This window comes from Ranitomeya variabilis, chromosome 6, assembly GCF_051348905.1.
Source record: "Ranitomeya variabilis isolate aRanVar5 chromosome 6, aRanVar5.hap1, whole genome shotgun sequence".
Classification (NCBI taxonomy): Eukaryota; Metazoa; Chordata; class Amphibia; order Anura; family Dendrobatidae; genus Ranitomeya; species Ranitomeya variabilis.
The window spans coordinates 383913845-383935505 of NC_135237.1; the positions used below are offsets into that span (position 1 = coordinate 383913845).

Consider the following 21661-nt stretch of genomic DNA (forward strand, 5'->3'; position numbering starts at 1 on the left):
CCACACAAGTTGCTCAGGTAGTGCAGCTCATCCAGGTTGGCACATCAATGCGAGCTGTGGCAAGAAGATTTGCTGTGTCTGTCAGCGGAGTGTCTAGAGGCTGGAAGTGCTACCAGGAGACAAGCCAGTACACCAGGATATGTGGAGAGGGCCATGGGAGGGAAACAACCCAGCAGCAGGATGCCTAACTCAGCCTTTGTGCAAGGAGGAACAGGAGGAGCACTGCCAGAGCCCTGCAAAATGACCTCCTCCAGGCCACAAATGTGCATGTGTCTGCACAAACGGACAGAAACCGACTTCACGAGGATGGTCTGAGTGCCCAACGTCAACATATGAGGGTTGTTCTCACAGCCCAACTCCGTGTAGGACGCTTGGCATTTGCCACAGAACACCAGTATTGGCAAATTCACTACTGGCACCCTGTGCTCTTCACAGATGAAAGCAGGTTCACACTGAGCACATGTGACAGATGTGACAGAGTCTGGAGATGCCGTGGAGAGCGATCTGCTGCCTGTAACATTCTTCAGCATGACCGGTTTGGCAGTAGGTCAGTAATTGTGTGGGGTTTCATTTCTTTGGAGGTCCGCACAGCCCTCCATGTGCTTGCCAGAGGTAGCCTGACTGCCATTAGGTACTGAGATGAGAACCCCAGACCCCTTGTGAGAACATATGCTGGTGTGGTTGGCCCTGGGCTTTTCCTAATTCAGGACAATGCCAGACCTCATGTGGCTGGAGTGTGTCAGCAGTTCCTGCAAGATGAAGGCATTGAAGCTATGGACTGGCCCACCCATTCCCCAGACCTGAATCCGATTGAACACATCTAGGACATCATGTCTCACACCATCCACCAACATCACGTTGCACCACAGACTGTCCAGGAGTTGGCGGATGCTTTAGTCCAGGTCTGGGAGGAGATCCCTCAGGAGACCATCCGCCACCTCATCAGGAGCATGCCCAGGCATTGTAGGGAGATCATACAGGCACATGGAGGCCACACACTACTGAGCATCATTTCCCTGTCTTGAGGCATTTCCACTGAAGTTGGTTCAGCCTGTAACTTCATTTTCCACTTTGATTTTGATTTTGAGCATCATTCCAACTCCAGACCTCCGTGGGATATTAGTTGTGATTTACGTTGATCATTTTTAGGTTTTATTGTTCTCACCACATTCCATTATGTAATGAATAAAGATTTACAACTGTAATATTTCATTTAGTGATATCTTCTGTAGGATGTGGGATTTTAGTGTTTCCTTTATTTTTTGAGCAGTATATCTGTGTGTGTATATATATATATATATATATATATATATATATATATATATATATATATATATATATATATATATATATATATATATATATATATATATATATATATACTTACCTTGTAATGTCTTCACATCCTGTTCCGTCCAGATGTGTCCGGATCCCAGAATTCCAAGCTCATTTTAAAAATTGTCTGTGTCTAACCATGTGCGGAGCATACCACATCTCCTGGGCAGGGGAGCAAGCAAAAGACAATATTGACATTACAGCAGGTGATCACAGAGGATTCATTCTACCAGGTAAAATATTTCACTGACTGTTTTTAAACCTCACAAAATGTATCCTCTGCGATCTCCTGCTGTAATGTCAGCATTGTCTTTTGCTTCCTTCCCTGCCCAGGAGCTGTGATATGTTCTGTACACGGTCAGACACAGACAATTTTAAAAATGAACTTTTGTTCGTGGGAAAACCACTTTAAAAAGCAAATATCAATGCCAACATGGCTTCTCCTAAAAACTATGCCAATGACAATGAAAGGAAAGCAGCAAAGGCACAACGTCGAAGACAACGACAGGCAAATGAGACTTTTGAAGAGCAACAGCATCGCTTAGACAAAAACAATGCATATAGCACATGCAGTAGACAGGTCAAAGAAGACAGCACAGACAAGAGAAGTCAGAACATGGGGAAAGAGAGAGTGTATAGGTGGGTGAGCACATGGGGGAGGAGAGATTCTCAACGCTGCAAAGCCTGCCCCCAACGTGACATTACTGCCATTCCGATGGGATAGCATCGTGCCTCCATCTAATATATATACATATATATATACTGTATATATAATGTATTTGGTAATGCAACATCCTATCTATTAAAATATGGAGTTGGTTAACCAGAACAGTAAGCACCGTGTTAGGTGTCAAGTTCCTGCCTCTGCACAGGGGGAATCTCGAGCCATCTCCGCTGCGGTCTCCCATTCTTATCCAGCCGCAGTGGAGCCTGCTCAGCGGAGATGTTATTCCCAGCATCTGGCTCAGGCAGATACTCTGCGCCTGGTTACTGCTGTTCTTCCAGGTTCTGCCAATATAGCCAGTACTGGTCAGCGGCGAGGAGTAACTTCTGGGACTAAGTCCTGCTGTCCTTCAACTGAGCATGCCCAAGGGAGGACCTTCCATTGGAGGTCTGGGGTCACACGCTCAGGTCCTGTAGCAGCTCCCATTGGACCACTTGCAAGGTCCTTGTCTGCTGCAGCTATATAAGGTTCGCATGGCCATGCGCTAGGATCAGCTTATGTTATGAGCTTTAGCTACTCAGTGGTCTTGTCTGCTTGTGGTCAGGGTCCGGCTGAAATAAGCCACTAGAATACCGGCACCTCCGGTGAGGTTTGTATGGAGAATTCAGGGCTGGCGTAAAGCCATTAGAATTCCTGTTCCACCGGAGAGGAGGTGTTTGTGTGCTTGCTACTCCCTGACCACTGATTTCTTTTGCTATGTTCAGCAGCTGTGTTCCCCTGTGATGCTAACAGGGCACAGCGTTTTCCCTTCTGTGCGACTCTGTGAAGTAACAGAGTTCGCTTATACCGCCATATTGTGCTGCCATTTGCTAGCAGCAGGTTTGTCTCCTGCACGGTGGACCTCGGGCTGCCAACGCACCAATAATAATATCTAAATATACTCGGTGCGTTCCGCCAGCCCTAACACACCGTAAATTTTAAAAAAATCAAATGCCAGAATTGTGTTTTTTGTCACCTCACCTCCCTTAAAAATGTAATAATACGCACCAAGCATCGTATGTCCACTAAATTGTTATCAATAAAAATTTTCAGCTCAACAAGGAAAAACTAGCCCTCACTTAGCCTCATCAACAGAAAAATAAAAATGTTACAGGTCTCAAAAAATGGCAACACAAAGCAAAAATATATATTTTTTGTGATATTCAAATTTTTTGTCACCACTTAGAAAAAAACTGCATGTGTTTGGTAATGCTATAATTGGACTGACCTAGACAATTATGGTCCCAAGTCATTATCACCACACAATGAATGCCTTAAAAACAAAACCCAAAAAACAATGGCGGAATTGCATTTTTTCACCATTTTGTCACAGTTGAATTTCTTTTCCTGTGTTTCAGTACATTATATGATAGAATGGATAATACAATTCAAATGTACAACTTGTGCTGCAAAAAAAAGCTTTCACACATCTATGACGATAGAAAAATAAAAAAGTTATGACTACTGAAAGAAGGCGAGGAAAAAATAAAAGCGCAAAATAGAAAAATTCCTTGGTCCTCAAAGGGTTAAAGTACTAAAACATAAAACGATATAACTTTAATATTGCCAGAATCATAATGACCTACAGAAAAAAGTTAAACAGGATATGCGAGCAGTAAATAACTGTTCAAATCAAGCCAAGCACTGAATTTGCAAGAAATCGTTCTTTATTCAAATGGTCTTGGCAGGATTGAGTAGTTGTGTATATATTTCCACCCACTTGATTCCCATCTATCTCAGCTTTCCATTGGCTCCTCTAATTCCAGAGCTGTAAATCAATGCACAAACGATATATGAAAAAACAAAAAGATGAATAATTGCACTGTACTGCTCGACAACGCCAAGGATGTCCCAAGAATCTCATTAGCATTTTAGAATAAAAACTTTCTGGCAAACACAGCAATGGATTTAGACACTTAGACTATGTGCACACGTTGCAGACTTACTGTGAATCCGCAGCGTTTTTTTCCGCGCAGAAACGCTGCAGATCCTCAAGTGATTTACAGTACAATGTAAATCAATGGAAAAAAAAATGCTGTTCTAATGGTGCGGAAAATTCCGCACGGAAAATGCTGTGGATTAAAAGAAGGAGCATGTTATTTATTTGTGCGGATCTGCAGCGTTTTTGTACCCATTCCATTATAGAAATCTGCAGGGTAAAAATGCATGAAATCTACACAAAATCCGCAGTAAATCTGCATAAAAAACTCATCAAATCCACACCTGCATTTTCTGCCAAGAGATGCAGAATCCGCACAAAAAATTCCAGAGGCAAATCCGCAAAGTGTGCACATACCCTTCGGGTATGTGTCCACATTCAGGAAACGCTGCGTTTTTGACGCAGCGTTGAGCTGCAGCGTCAAAAACGCAGCGTCCAGATGTTACAGCATAGTGGAGGGGATTTAATGAAATCCCGTCTCCACTGTGCATTAAAAAACGCATGCGTTTTTCCCGCAAATACGCACATGCGGTGCGTTTTTTCAGAACGCAGCATGTTGCTACAATGAGCAAAACACGCAGGAACACCGCAGGTGACCTGCCAGTGACCTCAGGTGCATATTTGGTCAGGATTTTACCTGCATAAAATCCTGACCAAAGCCGGAAGCAAACCTGAACGTGGACACATACCCTAAGGCTACATTCTCACGATGAGCGCTTGGTGAGTTTTTGATGTTTGAGATTTTCTGCACTATTTCTGCACCAAATATAGAAATTATGTTAATTTTATTTTTTTACTGCATTTTTTACATGTGTTTTTATCGCGTTTTTGACACTGTATTTTTTGTCTCTTTTTGGGATCCAAGAAGTATCGTTTCTCCTTGCGGAGAGTGACATGTTAAGCATGTCTAGATGAGGAGACTTAAAGCTGCAATGCTCCTCTGGGAAATATACAAATTGTCTTTTCAGAGAGGAAGAGGACTAGAACTCTAGTGCCACCTATTAGAACTAGCAATCCTAATGGTCAATGTCGACCCTTTAACGAGTCTTGTCACATGACTTAGGATAAAAGCCAAACCAGAATCTCAATTTGCAGACACTGTTTCGGGTACTGCCCCTCGTCAGTGCAAAGTGGAGATCAGGTTTGGCTGATTGAAAGGCTTCTGACTGGGATCCGAGAAGTATTGTTTCTGCTTGTGGAGAGTGACATGTTAAGAATGTCGAGATGAGGAGACTTAAAGCCGCAATGCTCCTCTGGGAAATATTCAGAGAGGAAGACATTGATTGCTGCTTCCAATAGGTGGCACTAGAGTTCTAGTCCTCTTCCTTTCTGAAGAGAATATTTGCATATTTCCCAGAGGAGCATTACGGCTTTAAGTCCCCTCATCTCGACATGCTTAACATGTCACTCCCTGCAAGGAGAAATGATACTTCTTGGATCCCGGGCAGACGCCTCTCACTCAGCCAAACCAGATCTCCAATTTGCACTGACGAGGGGCAGTACCACGAAACAGTGTCTGCAAATTGAGATTCTGGTTTGGCTTTTATCATGTGACAAGGCTTGTTAAAGGGTCGACATTGACTGTTAGGATTGCTACTTCCAATAGGTGGCACTAGAGTTTTAGTCCTCTTCCTCTCTGAAGAGACAATTTGTGTTGTCTCTTTTTGCTGAGTCATGTTTTAACCCCTTAACGACCGCCGATACACCTTTTAACGGCAGCAGTTAAGGGTACTTATTCCTCAGTGCTGCTTTTTAACGGCACTGAGAAATAAGGTTATAGTGCCTCCAGCGTCGGAAAGTCATGAACATGATTTGGGTCGGTTTTTACTGACCCCAGTGTTGCGATCACTGTTATTCACGGAATAACAGCGACTGCAAAAAAAAAAGTCAGATTTCCTATTTATTTCTCTCTTCTCTGATATGATCTTGCACACCAGAGGAGAGAGAAATGGGGTCCCCTGAGCCCCTATGGTACCTCTGGATTCCCCTGGTCCCCCAGCTCTGTCCCCTGACCCTCGGTGACCCTATCACAGTGATTAAAATTAAAAAAAATAGTAAATAAAAACCCCCTTATCACCCCCCTTAGTTGGGTAAAATAGTAAAAATAATACAATAAAAAAAGTATTTATTTCCATTTTTCCATTAACCCCTTTACATCCGAGGGTGGTTTGCACGTTAATGACCGGGCCCATTTTTACAATTCTGACCACTGTCCCTTTATGAGGTAATAACTCTGGAACGCTTCAACTGATCTTGGCGATTCTGAGAAAGTTTTTTCATGACATATTGTACTTCATGTTAGTGGTAATATGTGTTTGCTATAACTTGTGTTTATTTGTGTAAAAAATGGAAATTTGGCGAAAATGTGGAAAATTTAGCAATTTTCAAACTTTGAATTTTTATGCCCTTAAAACAGAAAGATATGTCACGCAAAATAGTTAATAAGTAACATTTCCCACATGTCTACTTTACATCAGCACAATTTTGGAAACAGTTTTTTTTGTTAGGAAGTTATAAGGGTTAAAAGTTGACTAGCAATTTCTCATTTTTACAACAAAATTTACAAAACCATTTTTTTTAGGGACCACCTCACATTTGAAGTCCCTTTGAGGGGTCTATATGGCAAAAATACCCAAAAGTGACACCATTCTAAAAACTGCACCCCTCAAGCTGATCAAAACCACATTCAAGAAGTTTATTAACCCTTCAGGTGTTTCGCAGAAGCAACGTGGAAGGAAAAAAATGAACATTTAACTTTTTAGTCACAAAAATATTTTAGCAACAATTTTTTATTTTTATAAGGGTAAAAGGAGAAAATGGACAGATAAAGTTTTCTGCAATTTCTCCTGAGTACATCGATACCCCATATGTGGGGGAAAATCACTGTTTGGGAGCACGTCAGGTCTCGGAAGGGAAGGAAAAATTGGCTGGAATTGAGATCGGACGTCATGTCGTGTTTGAAGAGCCCCTGATGTGCCTAAACAGTGGAAACCTCCCACAAGTGACCCATTTTGGAAACTAGACACCCCCAGGGAACTTACCTAGATGTGTGGTGAGCACTTTGATCCCCCAAGTGTTTCACTAAAGTTTTTAACGCCCGGGTGTGATAATAAATAATCATATTTTTTCCACAAACATGATCTTTTAGTCCCCAATTTTTATTTTCAAAAGGGTAACAGGAGAAATTGGACCCCAAAAGTTGCTGTCCAATTTGTCATGAGTATGCTGATACCCCATATATGGGGGGAACCACTGTTTGGGCGCATGGCAGAGCTCAGAAGGGAAGGAGCACCGTTTGACAAGTGGAACTAATCTACTGTTTCCTGTTATGTAAATTTAAGTAAATAAAATTAGTAGTGCATGGAGGTGTGATACAATTTGAAACATTCTTTCATACACAGGCCAGGTTTTTCAGGGCAGGTGTCGCATTGTTAAATGGTGTCCTTAGGTATTCCCCTTTTGTAACACACTCAGCACCTTTTTGCGACTTACCTTTTTTTCCAGTTTGCGGGACCTCTCCCGGGAAATGCTGACTTGGTACGATACAAGCACCTTCAGTTCCAGAAGTACTGGGGCCCGCTCATTCCTGTGGGCCAAATATCAGGGCCTTAACCACTACCTCCTGGAACTGAAGGTACAATGTATCGGTGTGGCCTGCACATCGTGACAGCAGGAAAGCGTTGAGCATTGTCATTTGTGCGATGTGCACAGCTAGCTTTTTGTACCGCACCTTGGCCTTTCTCAAAGCACTGTACAGTTTGGAGAGTTGATCAGAGAGATCAACGCCCCCCCATGTTTTTGTTGTACCCCAGTACACAGTCCAGTTTGCAGACCTGTGTAGAGGTATCTCGTACAGTGCTGAGGGCGCTACCATCACCGTGTATGGTAGTCAAGGAAAAGGCATCCCTCTTGTTCTTGTACTTGACCACCAGCAGATGGTCACTACATTGGGCTCTTCTGTCACCCCTTCTGAGCATCTGCCCAAGTAGCGTTTTCAGGAGGCCTCTCTGATTTTTGTGGACAGTACCACAGGCTGTGATACCTCGCACAGAGAGGGATTTGAAGAGTAGGATACTGGTATAAAAGTTATCGGTGTAGAGGTGATAACTTATCCAACAGTGGGTGCACCAAATCCCACACAATTTTCCCACTCTCTCCCAGGACAGGGGGACATTCAGAGGGTTCAATCCTGGTGTTCTTCCCTTCATAAATTCTAAACCTGTGGCTGTACACTGAGGTACTCTCACACAGCTTATAGAGTTTAATTTCATACCTGGCCCTCTTGCTGGACAGGTACTGACGGAATGTGAGCCTTCCCTTAAAATGAGTTAAGGATTCATCCACGCAGATGTCCCTTTGGGGCACATACACTTCAGCAAACTTTTTGTTGAAGTGTTCGATGACCGGCCGATCTTTGAAAAGATGTTCAAAGTTAGGGTCATCTCGTGGGGGACACTGCATTATCAGTATAATGCAGGAATTTGTGGATGGCCACAAAACGCGTCCGGGCCATGACCATTCAGAACACTAGACCATTGTATAAAACATCAACACTCCAATATTGCTGAATTTCTGGCTCCTTCAGGAGCCTCATGTGAAGGACCAGGCCCTAAAACTGCATAATTTCAACTGCATGTACAGGAGGCCAGTTAGAAAATGATGCACCGGAGTTTTGTGCAAAAAATTGTCAAGCATATAAATTAGTTTGGCCCACCATGAGGTTAACAAAATCCTCAGAGAAAAAGAATTTGAAAAAGTCTATCTCTGTCAGGCCGGTGGTGGCAAACTTGATTACTGATTCTGCCACAAAATCAGGAAACAGTGGCTTGTACTTTTTGAGGGGTGAGGTCCATACTGGATCCATAATGGGATGCACTGCTTCATCTTCTGGAATGGTGGGTGCTGCTTCCTCCTCTGTCCTGGATCAACTACATGGCGGTTCAGCAGGACCTGAGGTGGAAGATAAAGAGGAAGAGGACGACAAATCTGAGAAATAAAGAAATGTGGGATCCTCTCACTGGCTATCTGTGTTGGAGGCAAGGAAAGCATATGCCTCCTCCATTGAATAGCGTTGTTGGGATGAATGGGATGAATGGGAGGGAGGACTTTTTTTATGAATATGGTGATTGTGTCAGTACCTCATTTTTAACTGTTGGTGTGTGCGTGGGGGGGATAGTGCTTGGTGTAAACTTTTATTCGAAAAGAAAAAATCTAAAAGAAAAAAAGCACAAACAGGGAGAAAAAATGTCTGTGAAAAGAAAAGTGTAAAACAGCAGGCCAGTGCTCTGATGAGTGAACTGCGTCACTAATCAGAGTTCGGTGGCTACTGGATGTGTGCACAGAAGTGGCGAAAAAGAAAAGTGTCTAAAACAGCAAACACGAGCTCTGATGAGTGAACTGCGTCACTAATCAAAGCTCTGCGGTTGCTAAATTAGCGCACAGGGGTGGCGGAAGGGAGGTGAGAAAGAAAAAAGGAAAACAGCAGGCACGAGCTCTGATGAGTGAACTGCATCACTAATCAAAGCTCGGCGGCTGCTGAACGTGCCCACGGAGGTGGCGCAAAGGGGGGTGAAAAAGAAAAGGGAGCACGAGTGTTGATCGGTAAATTGCATCACCAATCAACGCTCGGCAGATGCTAAACGTGTGCAAGGAGGCGGTGCAAAAAGGGGTAGAGGTTAGTAAAAGAGGGGGAAAGGGAAGGGGGGATGGGGGTGGATGAAGAGAGACCGGGCACGGATCAGAGATCAAAACACTTACAGTTGTTGTCTCTCTTCTTTCTTCTGTCTTGTCTTCTTTCTTCAGCAGGGATTGTGGTGTCACAGGCTTCTGTGGCACCACAAAGCGCAGCAGAACAGGAGATCCTGTAGCGTGGTGACCTCACTGCAGCAACCTTCAACTAGTGTGGGGACCTGCAGTGCAGTCACAGATGACATCGATCACACCAATCAGAGCTGGCCCTGGTGATGCCAGTGTTGCTAGGTAGGCAGCGGCCTAGGATCGGAGCTCACAGCTCCGATCCTAGGCAGGGCACAACGCGGACACACCGTGGCTGTGCCCTGTGATTGGCATGAGCAATGTAATCGTCGATTGTGCCAATGAGCAGCTCCAGACCATGCCTGGCCTTTGCTAGGCACTGGCCTAGGATTGGTGCTCTTACAGCACCGGCAGAGCAAAGAGCAGTCAGACCATAGCTTTGCCCTGCGATTGGCGCAATTGATGTGATCATTGATTGCACTGCACCAATTAGAGCAGTTTTCGGCGATGCCTAGCATTGCCAGGCACCAGCCTAGGATCCAGTAGATCGTACTCTATCCTAGTCTGGGACATCACTGTTTCAGGCAATCTGATTGCCTAAAACAATGAGAGAGGCTGCAATTGGCTGTTCAGAATTGAACAGCCAATCACAGCGATCGTTAGTGCCAGTGGGCGGCGATACCCCCAGTATGACACCTCCATCTACGCACAGGTAAGATGGCGCTGAAATTTTAATGCAATCACCACAACTTTGGTCGCAGTGTCGCATTAAACAAATAACGTAATATTCTGTCCATGGTCAAGCCGGCCCAGGTCACACGGACAGAATATTATGTCGGTTAAGGTTACAGTTGGGGCTAGGGTTAGGGCTGGGTTTAAAGCTTGGGTTAGGGTTGTTGCTAGGGTTAGGGTTGGGTTTACAGCTAGCTGTAAACCCAACAGCTAGGGTTAGGGTTGGGCTAGGGTTAGGGTTTGGGCTAGGGTTAGAGCTAGGGTTAGGGTTGGTGCTACCGTTGGGGTTAGCATTGTGTTGGGGTTAGAATTGTGTTGGGGGTTAGAGTTGTGGTGTTGGGGTTAGGGTGGTGTTGAGGTTAGGGTTGTGGTTAGAGTTATGGTTAGGGTTGGGATTAGGGTTAGGTAGGGTTAGGAGTGTGTTGGAGTTAGGATTGGGGTTAGGGCTGTGTTAGGGTTGGAGTTAGAATTGGGGGGTTTCCACTGTTTAGGTAGATCAGGGGGTCTCCAAACGCGACATGGCGCCTGCCATTGCTTCCAGCCAATTTTGCGTTCAAAAAGTCAAAGGGTGCTCCCCCCTTCTGAGCCTAGCCATGCACCCAGTCAATTTCCCCCACATATAGGGTATCGGCATACTCAGGAGAAATTGCACAACAAATTTTGTGGTCCATTTTCTCCTGATACCTTGTGAAAATAAAAAAGTTTGGTTCCAAAGTATATTTTTTGTGAAAAAAGTAAAATGTTCATTTTATCCTTCCACATTGCTTTAGTTCTCTTGTGAAGCACCTGAAGAGTAAATAAGCTTCTTGAATGTGGTTTTGCGCACCTTGAGGGGTGCAGTTTTTAGAATGGTGTAACGTTTGGGTATTTTCTGTCATATTGACCCCCAAACTCACTTCAAATGTAATGTAACATAGTAACAGTAATTAAGGTTGAAGGAAGACCTCAAGTCCATCTAGTTCAACCCATAGCCTAACCTAACATGCCCTAACATGTTGATCCAGAGGAAGGCAAAAAAAACAATGTGGCAAAGAGTAAGCTCCACATTGGGGAAAAAAATTCCTTCCTGACTCCACATACGGCAATCAGACTAGCTCACTGGATCAACGCCCTATCAAGGAATCTAGTATATATAACCTGTAACATTATACTTTTCAAGAAAGGTATCCTGTCCCCTCTTAAATTTTAGTAATGAATCACTCATTACAACATTATACGGCAGAGTTACATAGTTTCACTGCTCTTACAGTAAAGAATCCGTGTCTGTTATTATGCTTAAACCTTCTTTCCTCCAGACGTAGAGGATGGCCCCTTGTCCCTGTCTCAGGTCTATGATTAAAAAGATCAATCAGAAAGGTCTTTGTACTGTCCCCTCATATATTTATACATTAAAATAAGATCACCCCTTAGCCTTTGTTTTTCCAAACTAAATAGCCCTAAATGTAATATAACCTATCTTGGTATTGCAGACCCCCCAGTCCTCTAATAACCTTGGTCGCTCTTCTCTGGTCCCGCTCTAGTTCAGATATGTCTTTCTTATACACCGGAGACCAGAACTGTACACAGTATTCTAAGTGTGGTCGAACTAGTGACTTGTATAGAGGTAAAATTATGTTCTCCCCTTGAGCATCTATGCCTCTTTTAATGCATCCCATTATTTTATTTGCCTTTGTAGCAGCTGCCTGACACTGGCCACTAAATATGAGTTTGTCATCCACCCATACACCCAGGTCTTTTTCATTGACGGTTTTGCCCAGAGTTTTAGAATTGAGCACATAGTTATACATCTTATTACTTCTACCCAAGTGCATGACCTTACATTTATCCCCATTAAAGCTCATTTGCCATTTATCAGCCCAAGCTTCTAGTTTACGTAAATCATCCTGTAATATAAAATTGTCCTCCTCTGTATTGATTACCCTGCAGAGTTTAGCGTCATCTGCAAATAGGTGGTCCATAAAAAAATGGTTTTGTAAATTTTGTTGGTAAAATGAGAAATCGCTGGTCAACGTTTAACCATTATAACATCCTAACAAAAAAAAATGATGTTTCCAAAAATGTGCTGATGTAAAGTAGACATGTGGGAAATGTTATTTATTAACTATTTTGTGCAATATGACTCTCTGATTTAAAGACACAAAGTTTGAAATTCGCTAAATTTTCAAAATTTTTGCCAAATTTCATTTTTTTCATAAATAAACGCAAGTCATATCAAATTTTTTTACCACTAACATGAAGTACAATGTGTCACGAAAAAACAATCCCAGAATCATTAGGATCCGTTGAGAAGTTCCAGAACTATAACCTCATAAAGTAACAGTGGTCAGAATTATATAAATTGGCTCGGTCATTAAGTACAAAATTGGCTTTGTCACTAAGGGGTTAAACAAAGCTGCTTTGTTTTTTATATTTGTTGTTATTTAGCTTTGACCCATTTTATTGATAGTTATGTGCTGATTACATATGTTTTTCATGCATTTCCGCTGTGGAAATGCACTAAACACACGTGTGTTTTTTACCTGCAGAATTTCTTCACCTAATGTAAGCATACGGCGAAAATAAAAACTCAGCATACCAACAAGTAAATTGATGTGTTGTGGATTTGAAGAAAACACCGCAGTTCAGTTTACACTGAGTAAAATAGGAGCATTGTGGGTATGGGATTTCAATAAATACCATCCACTTTTCTGGAACTGTAGTATGCTGCGTTTTTGATGCAGAAAAAATACGCAAAGTCAAAAACTGACTAATAACTCATCGTGGACACACAATCTAAAGGTATGATTTTTGTTAGAATTATCTCTCTTAGGCCGGGGTCACATTTGCGAGTGCAATGCAAGAAACTCGCACAAGTCTCTTTCATCAATACCCGGCACAGCCGCCAGCACTCGGCTACATAGAAATACATGCAGCCGCACACTCCGGTCCCAAGTGTCGGTGGCAGTGCTTCTTATTGATGCGAGAGACTCGTGCGAGTTTCTCGCATTGCACTCGCAAGTGTGACACTGGTCTTACAATGTGCTCTGCTTGGTACGACAAGTCAATTTGTGCTGATTGACATTGTTTAACATTATTTTTAATGAAAATTGTATGCAGGAAAAAAAAATCAAATTGTAAGCAAAAATGGCAGAATTGCATGTCTTTTTGTTACATTAAGAAGACAACTTGTCCCTGAAATAATAAACCTCAACAAAACAAAAAGGAAGCTATTGCTCTTGAAAGTTGAAATTTAAAAACTAAAGAAAAAAAAAAAAGACCTGGTCATTTTTAAATATATGAGTTATTTGTCATAATAGATTTCTGCATAAATACAGTAATTTATATAATTCTGAATTACAGACATCCTGAATAAAGTCTTTAATATTAAAGGGTATTCCGTACTTGTGACAAGAGTCTGCAGTCACGCTGTCATGATTCCCTGTATCTGCCGGAGGCAGTGGGTGATCAGGTAAGCGCATGTATGTGATTTTCATACTCGCAGTTCATGCTAACTAGATACGCTCGGCTTCTCTTCATAGAAATGACATGGAAGAAGCCAGATTCTTCTAGTCGCCATGTGACTGCAAGTAAGCAAATGACATACAGTACATGCAGTCCGGTGACTGACTGTTCTTCATCAGCAATACCGAGGAAACATGACACAATTCACCAGTCTGCAGTCACGTAGGACTCAGCCTGGACAACCCCTTTAAGTCTTCACTACAATGTACACACCTTATTATCTCTTGCTTGCTGTTCTACATCCATTTTCTTTACAGTTTTACTTGTTTTGTATTTCTTGGGAGGCAATATCAAATTCTCTTCCTGTGAATACATTCGAATTGAATATGAAATTACATGAATTCTGTAAATGTATTTTAGGAAAAGCAGCTTGAAATGTAACAACAATAACAGCAATAAATTTATATAGGTCTATAAGGCTTAGAGCTTATTCACATGTCAGAATTTGTCATCGGTGTTTGTATGAACATACAAAGAAAATCTATAATTGGAAGATTGACACCTGTTCTGTGTTTTGGAGACAATCCTGTTTCTAACATAGAAACACTGATGAAATACTGATCAAAACACTGAAGTGTGAATAGAGCCTTAAATGAACCGTTGCATTAACTCCTTCCTGACATTAAGCATATCCATACGTCATGGTTGGCTGGCATTTGCCGACCTATGAGGCATGGATACATCGTGGCAATTCTGCCCTCACATTGGCTATGAACACGCGATCACCATCGGATGTCAGCTGATTCTGAAAAAAAATCCCTCCCGGATTTCAGCAATATGAACAGCGTTCAATATCTTGCTCAACGCCTGCAAGTGTTAACTTTGGAAGTTGCCAGCTTACATCTTGCTCAACGCCTGCAAGTGTTAACTTTGGAAGTTGCCAGCTTACAACAGCATGTGAGTAATTGCCCTGGAATCCGCTCTGAAGAACCTAAGGAGGGTTTGCCTGAATATTTTTCTGGTAAACGACAGGAATTTTATATATTTAAAAATGCATGTTTACTTTATTTTCGGCTGAGACCCAGGTCTTCAGGGGCTAAATTACAGCGTGTGGGGATTATTATGTCATTATTGTGAGATGAGCTGCAAGTTTGGGCATATTCATTGCATCCGGATGACCCTTGTTTGATGTCAGTAGAAGCGTTTTTTTCTGCTACGGAGGTATTATATGATGATCCTGATTGGGTCACTACAGCCGAGGCAGAACTCAGACGGCTGAAACAGGGTTCTAGCGACACTGAGAGATATTGTACCCAGTTCAGACGATGGTCTGCAGAAGTCAGCTGGAATGATCCGGCACTCAAGAGTCAGTTTTTAGCAGGTTTGTATGACAGGGTTAAAGATTTACTCATTGCATATCCTGCACCAGCTAAGCTTGAGGCTGCTATGCAGTTAGCTATCCGGGTGGATAGAAGATTGAGAGATAGACAGAATAAGGAGAAGTTTTCAATTTTGCTGGATCCAGTCTCTCAGGAGAGTCCTGCTGACTGTGGGGAACCAATGCAACTTGGGGCAATGTCCTCTCATTCCCAGGAAAGGAAAAGAAGGTCCTCTGAGGGGCTATGCCTTTATTGTGATAAGGCTGACCATTTTATTAAGCAATGTGAAGGACGCATAAGCAAGGAAAAGAGAAAAAAAAGGTCAATCAGAGTAACCCTCCCGTTCGCATTGCATTTTTACGGTCGGCAGGAGTTTCTTTTTCTGGTAGTTCTACCTGTCGTGGTCATTCGATTTTCAAGTGATGGTGGACTGTGGTTCTGCACTTAATTTGATTGATCAGCAATTTCTAGACAAGTATAAGATTGATTATGTACCTTTAACATGCCCTTTTCCTGTACTGGCGATTGATAACACTCCTCTGGAGCATGGGTGCGTTTCTTGAAAGGTTACTGGGTTTCCACTCACTGTCAATATGGAACACCAGGAATCTTTACATTTGTTTGCACTTGATAAATTGCCTTTTCCAATTGTCCTGGGGTTACCCAGATTAAAAATGCACAATCCTGTACTGGACTGGTCGTCAAGTACGATAAGATCCTGGGGTCAGGAGTGTTATGGGAAATGTTGTGATGTACACATTGCTGCTGTTGTGAAAAGTGAGTTACCTGAAGCCATTCAGGAATTCTGGAAAGTATTTTCAGAAGTGGAGTCACAAGCTCTACCACCTCAAAGAGATTACGATTGTGCTATTGAGTTTGTCCCAGGTGCTACTCTCCCTAAGAGTCGTTTATTTAATCTGACAATTCCCGAGAGAGAGAAGGAATACCTACAGACTAGTCTTGCTGCAGGTCATATAAGACCCTCTAAGTCTCCTATGGCTGTGGATTCTTTTTTGTAAAAAAAAGATTGGGGTCTTAGGCCATGTCTGGATTTCAGGGAGATAAAATAAGATCACTATGCGCAATCCTTACCACTTGCCGCTAATTCTGGATTTGTTTAACCAATTAGTTGGAGCCAAGTGGTTCTCTACGATAGCTCACAAAGGGGCATATAATTTGCTGCTGGTAAAAGAAGGCGATGAATGGAAGACAGCCTTTAATACCCCAGAAGGTAATTTTGAGTGTCTAGTAAAGCCTTTTGGCCTTACAAATGCTCCAGCGTTCTTTCAAAATTTCTGGTAGAGGTAGATGCCTCATCAGTAGGAGTGGGGGCTGTTCTGTCACATGAAGGAGAGAATGGAGTGCATCCCTGTGCGTTATTTTCTAAGAAATTTTCGGAGGGGGAGCTCAACTATGATGTTAGCAACTGAGAATTGCTGGCTATTAAGCTTGTGTTTGAGCATTGGCAACATTTTTTAGAGGGCGCTAGATATCCTGTACAAGTCTTTACTGATCATAAGAATCTGATCTATCTGGATGCTGCTAAATGTTTGAATGCCCATAAAGCCAGGTGGGCATTGTTTTTTGCCCTGTTCCATTTCTCTGTGACATACATCCCTGGGACAAAGAATGTTAAAGCTGATGCTTTGTCTCGAAGTTTCTCCCCAGCGGTTAATACTGAAATGGAGAAATCTATTCTGCAGAGAGGGGTGGTGGTGGCAGCATTAGGTTCTGAGTTGGAAAACAGCATTCTTAAAGCCCAGGATGTGGCACCAACTAACACTCCGTATGGGAGATTATTTGTGCCTAAAGCCCTGGGCAGTGATACAAACACCTGACCCAAGACCAACCAAGCACCAGAGGAAAAAGACCAGCAGCCAGAACACCACAAGAAAATGGCGGATAGTCACAAACTAAACAGATTCTAACAGTACCTCCCCTTTAACGAGGATCACCGGATCCTCTAGGCCGGGCCTTATTCAGAAATCTCCTGTGAAAAGCCTTAATTAACCTTGATGCTGAGATGTCCACAGCTTTCACCCCTGTAATATCTACCATTAGCTTAGTTTGCTCTCAATAATTATATGTGTTCTTCAGCTGGGTGTTCTCCTTTCTTTTGTTGTACTGGGAAGCATCCATCTTTCGGTCCTTTTTCTAAGATTGTGGCGGCGGTGCCTGAGGAGGAGAGTTTTTCTGGAAATTTGGAAAGGGTTTGGACCAGTGTGCACCATAATCTGAAACAGGCTAATAAGGAGGTCTAAGAAATATTTTGACACGAGAAGAAGGGAGGCGAGGTTTGTTGTTGGGGACATGGTTTGGTGGTCCTCTAGGAATCTGCGTTTGAAGATCCCTTCTAAAAAGTTGGGGCCTAAGTTTGTAGGACTCTTCAAAGTGATTCAGATTGTCAACTCGGCAGCGGTGAGATTAGACATTCCTTCGTCCTGGAAAATTAGTTCAGTTTTTCATGTATCTTTGCTGAAGAAAGTTGACACGCCAGATAAGGTGGCTATTCCATCTGCTCCTCCAGTTGATGAGGACTGCGAGTTTGAAATTTCGCGCATTCTTGATTCCAGGTGGCACAGAGGAGGGTTACAGTATCTTGTGTCCTGGAAGGGTTTCGGTCCCGAGGACAATTTCTGGGTGAAAGCTGTGGACGTCTCAGCATCAAGGTTAATTAAGGCTTTTCACAGGAGATTTCCGAATAAGGCCCGGCCTAGAGGATTCGGTGATCCTCGTTAAAGGGGAGGTACTGTTAAAATCTGTTTAGTTTGTGACTATCCGCCATTTTCTTGTAGTGTTCTGGCTGCTGGTCTTTTTCCTCTGGTGCTGGGTTGGTCTTGGGTCAGGTGTTTGTATCACTCTTTATTAACCAGCACCTGCCTTCCAGTCCTTGCTGGACAACAGTGTTAATCTGCTTGAGTTCTAGTTTGGTGCTTTGTTTTGTCTTCTGGGTGTATAATTTGTGCAGTGCTGGGACCTCTGGTTCTGCTAGTATAGTTTTTGTTTTCAGTTGGTTTCTGCAACCTTCTCTGTTCCTTCTATTAGGAGGTGACCCATTTTTGGACCCAGTCCTTATATCTTTCAGTGACCCCCTTTCCCCTATATATAGGTCTTCACTTGAGATTAACCTAGGATTATCGGTGGGTCTATTTGCTAGGAATGGGTCACCCACTCCATCGTAGGGTATCAGCCTAGTCATAGTGCAGGGTCAGTTTTCCCCCTTCTACCCTATTCCTGTGTTGCAGTTCCATAACAGTAGGCTTTGCAGAGCTCAACTTGTGTGAGGCAACACAGCGCCAAGCAGAGCCAAAAGGCCAGGCACCCTCAGCGTACACGGTGGTGCAGTCGCCCATGGCAACCGGTCACAGACTGTCTGTGTTTTTCCCACAATCTGGAGCATCCGATTTACTTTTCCTGTTTTGTGAATAAGCTGTTTATTAAGAGACATTACTTTGAACTTTTCCTGGGTCACTGCCCCATCATTGCACAGCGTGGATACCACTGCACCATGTATGGTTGGAGAATGCGGGCAGTGTGAACTGAGGCATACCCCAAAGTGTGCTGTGTGTCAGTATTTAAGCTGGCAATGCTACAGCTCAAACGTGCTGACAAGATAGAGGATCTTTTGAAGCAGTTGGTCCTTGCTCAGCAGCAGCAACATGAGCAGCACCAGCAGCAGCTGCAGTGTCAGCAGCAGCAGCAAGAGCAGCAGCAGAAGGAGCAGGAGCAGCAGCAAAAGCAGCAGGAAATATTTAAACAGCAAGAGCAGCAGACAAATAACCTGCTGATGCAGCAGATTGTGGCTATGCAAGAGGCAGCCCCACCAGCAACCTCAATCTGTTCAGAGGCTCGATATAAAGTTTGGTCGGCCTTAAGGAAGATGAGTCCTGAGGACGATATGGAAGCCTTTCTCACCATGTTTGAACACACGACAAAGTGAGAGAGCTTGCCAATGACCCAGTGGACAGAAGTGGTGGCCCCCTTCCTGACAGGAGATGCCCAGAAAGCCTGGACTATGGGAAGCTGAAATGTGTGGGCTCAATTGGTTTTCCAGTGGTGTTTTGTGAAGTCGCATCCTGCCTGGTCTCAGGCATATGACTTGCTGCAGTTGACTAAAAAATGTCTCCAGCCTGAGACCTTAAATCCTTTCCAGATAGTAGAGAGGGTAGTGGTCGACCGGCTGGTGAGGGCTCTGCCAGCAGCCATACAGCGTTGGGTGGGACAAGGGGACATGGGCACTCTGGATGAGGTGGTAGGACTGATGGAGCGGTATACAGCCACTCAAGACTTTATACGGGACACTGCTCCACGTCAGCTGTCACGTAAGGCCCCACCAGCTCAGGAGCCTGGGAAAAGTCCACGAACCTCCACTGGGGCCAATCCGGACCATGCCAGTACTGAGAGGGTATCCCGAAAGGAGAGTGACAACAGACCTGTGTCACTTAAATCGGCCCCAAGGTTCCCCCGTGCCACAGCTATTAAGTTTTGGCAGTGCCAAGGGCCAGGGAATGTGGTTGCCAACTGCCTCCTAACAACTGAACCCATGTACTGCGGGTATACTCGACGGGTGTCTATGTATGCCTAGCCAGTCTGTACCACCATTACGGGCACTGCCGGCAGAGAACCCCAACTGTGCCAGTTATTCATCAACGGGTACCTGACGGAGGCTCTCTTGGACTCGGGGAGCTTAGTGACTCTGGTTCATGGGTCCCTTGTTGCCTGTGACAACCCCAATGGGCGTAAAGTGGGAGTGATGTGTATCCATAGGGAACTCTGGGAGTACCCAACTGTGGAGGTTAGGTTTTCAACACCATGTGGGGAAATAAGACATGTGGGAGTGGTAAAGACTCTTCCGTATGGGACTGTGCTGGGAAGAGACTTGCCCCTGTTCTGGTCCCTGTGGGAGACCAGGGTTAACCCTTCCAAGGTAAATGCTATTCCGGGCATGGAACCCGAAGATTCCGAGTTAGGGATACCTGCCGTACGGGTCGTCAACATAGGGACAGAATGTAACCCTGATAGGATTCCGCTAGAGGTATTGGCAGGAGAGGTCAAGGAGACCCCATCGATCCCTGAGCTGGTGGTGTCCCCTGGTAAGTTCAGGACAGCTCATCTTCAGGATTCTACCCTGGCCTGGGCACAAGAATGGGTGGCTGTAATCAATGGGATAGCTCAGCAACTGGGTGCTGAGACAATTTTTTCTCACATGGCTATCCACCAGGAGTTGTTGTGCTGGGTAGATAAAATCCGTGATGAGGTGGTGAAATAGCTGGTGATGCCCCAACCCTACCGTCGGGCGGTGCTCGATATGGCTCACACCTATATGCTAAGAAGGTATTTGGGGGCCAAAAAGATTCAGGAGCGCATTCTGCAGTGGTTTTTTTTACCTGGTCTCCACGCGGCAGTCCAGAGGTACTGTGACACGTGTTCAGTGTACCAACTATCCTCACCCACTGCGAACTACAGGAGCCCATTGGTACCTCTGCCCAGGGCTGGACTGGCCATTTGGCAATTCTGCCAAATGCCAGAAGGGCCTGTCTGGTCATGGGCTGCCTTGACTGCTACATTGTTAACAGAATCGGTGTTTTCAAGATACCCATACTGTTAAGAGTTGTGACGGAGCACAAAGCTAGTCACTCCGTCACATAATCCAGCAGGCCACGGGTATCATTAGAAATATTAGTCTTGTAGTAAATATTCCTTTCCTCCATGCAGGGTAATATTAGTAATATATCCCATCTGGTGCTTGGGGACGGGGACAACATGGGCCTATGTGATTTCAAATGCCAGGGCTGAATTTCATCCCCAGTCCGTACCTGGCTCTGCCCATCATAGAGGTACCATTTGAGCAGATCACATAGGATCTGGTAGGCCCCATAGTGAAAATCGACCATGGCCATCAACATATTCTGGTCATAGTGAACTACGCCACCCGGTACCCAGAGGCGACACCTCTCCGCCACACATCGGCCAAGCTAATAGCCCGCGAGCTATTTGCTGTGTTTTATCGCCTTGGGCTGCCAAAGGAAATACTTACAGATCAGGGGACTCCTTTTATGTCCAAGGTACCCAGGGAGCTATGTAAGCTGCTCCAGATTAAACAGCTACGCACGTCGGTGTACCACTCACAAACCAACGGGTTGGTGGAGAAATTTAATAAGACCCTTAAGTCCATGCTAAAAAAAGGTGGTAGCCAAGGACGGGAGGGATTGGGACATGTTACTGCCCTATCTAATTTTCGCTATCCGTGGCGTCCATGGTGTTCTCTTCATTTGAGCTATTGTATGGCAGGCACCCGAGGGGAATGCTGAACATAGCTAAGGAGACATGAGAACAGAAGCCAATGCTGCTTCATAGTATAATCGAGCACGTGGCGAG

General features: G+C 44.0%; 1 protein-coding gene across 3 annotated transcripts in view; it reads right to left on the reverse strand.

The window, feature by feature from the left end:
* The window catches only part of C6H18orf63 (chromosome 6 C18orf63 homolog), a 570510-nt gene that overhangs the window by 21960 nt on the left and 526889 nt on the right, over positions 1–21661 (reverse strand). For all 3 annotated transcript variants that reach the window (XM_077270092.1, XM_077270091.1, XM_077270093.1), the window contains one exon: positions 14178–14267. In XM_077270092.1, the coding sequence (XP_077126207.1) occupies positions 14178–14267 (90 nt within the window). The remainder of the gene's footprint in view (positions 1–14177; positions 14268–21661) is intronic.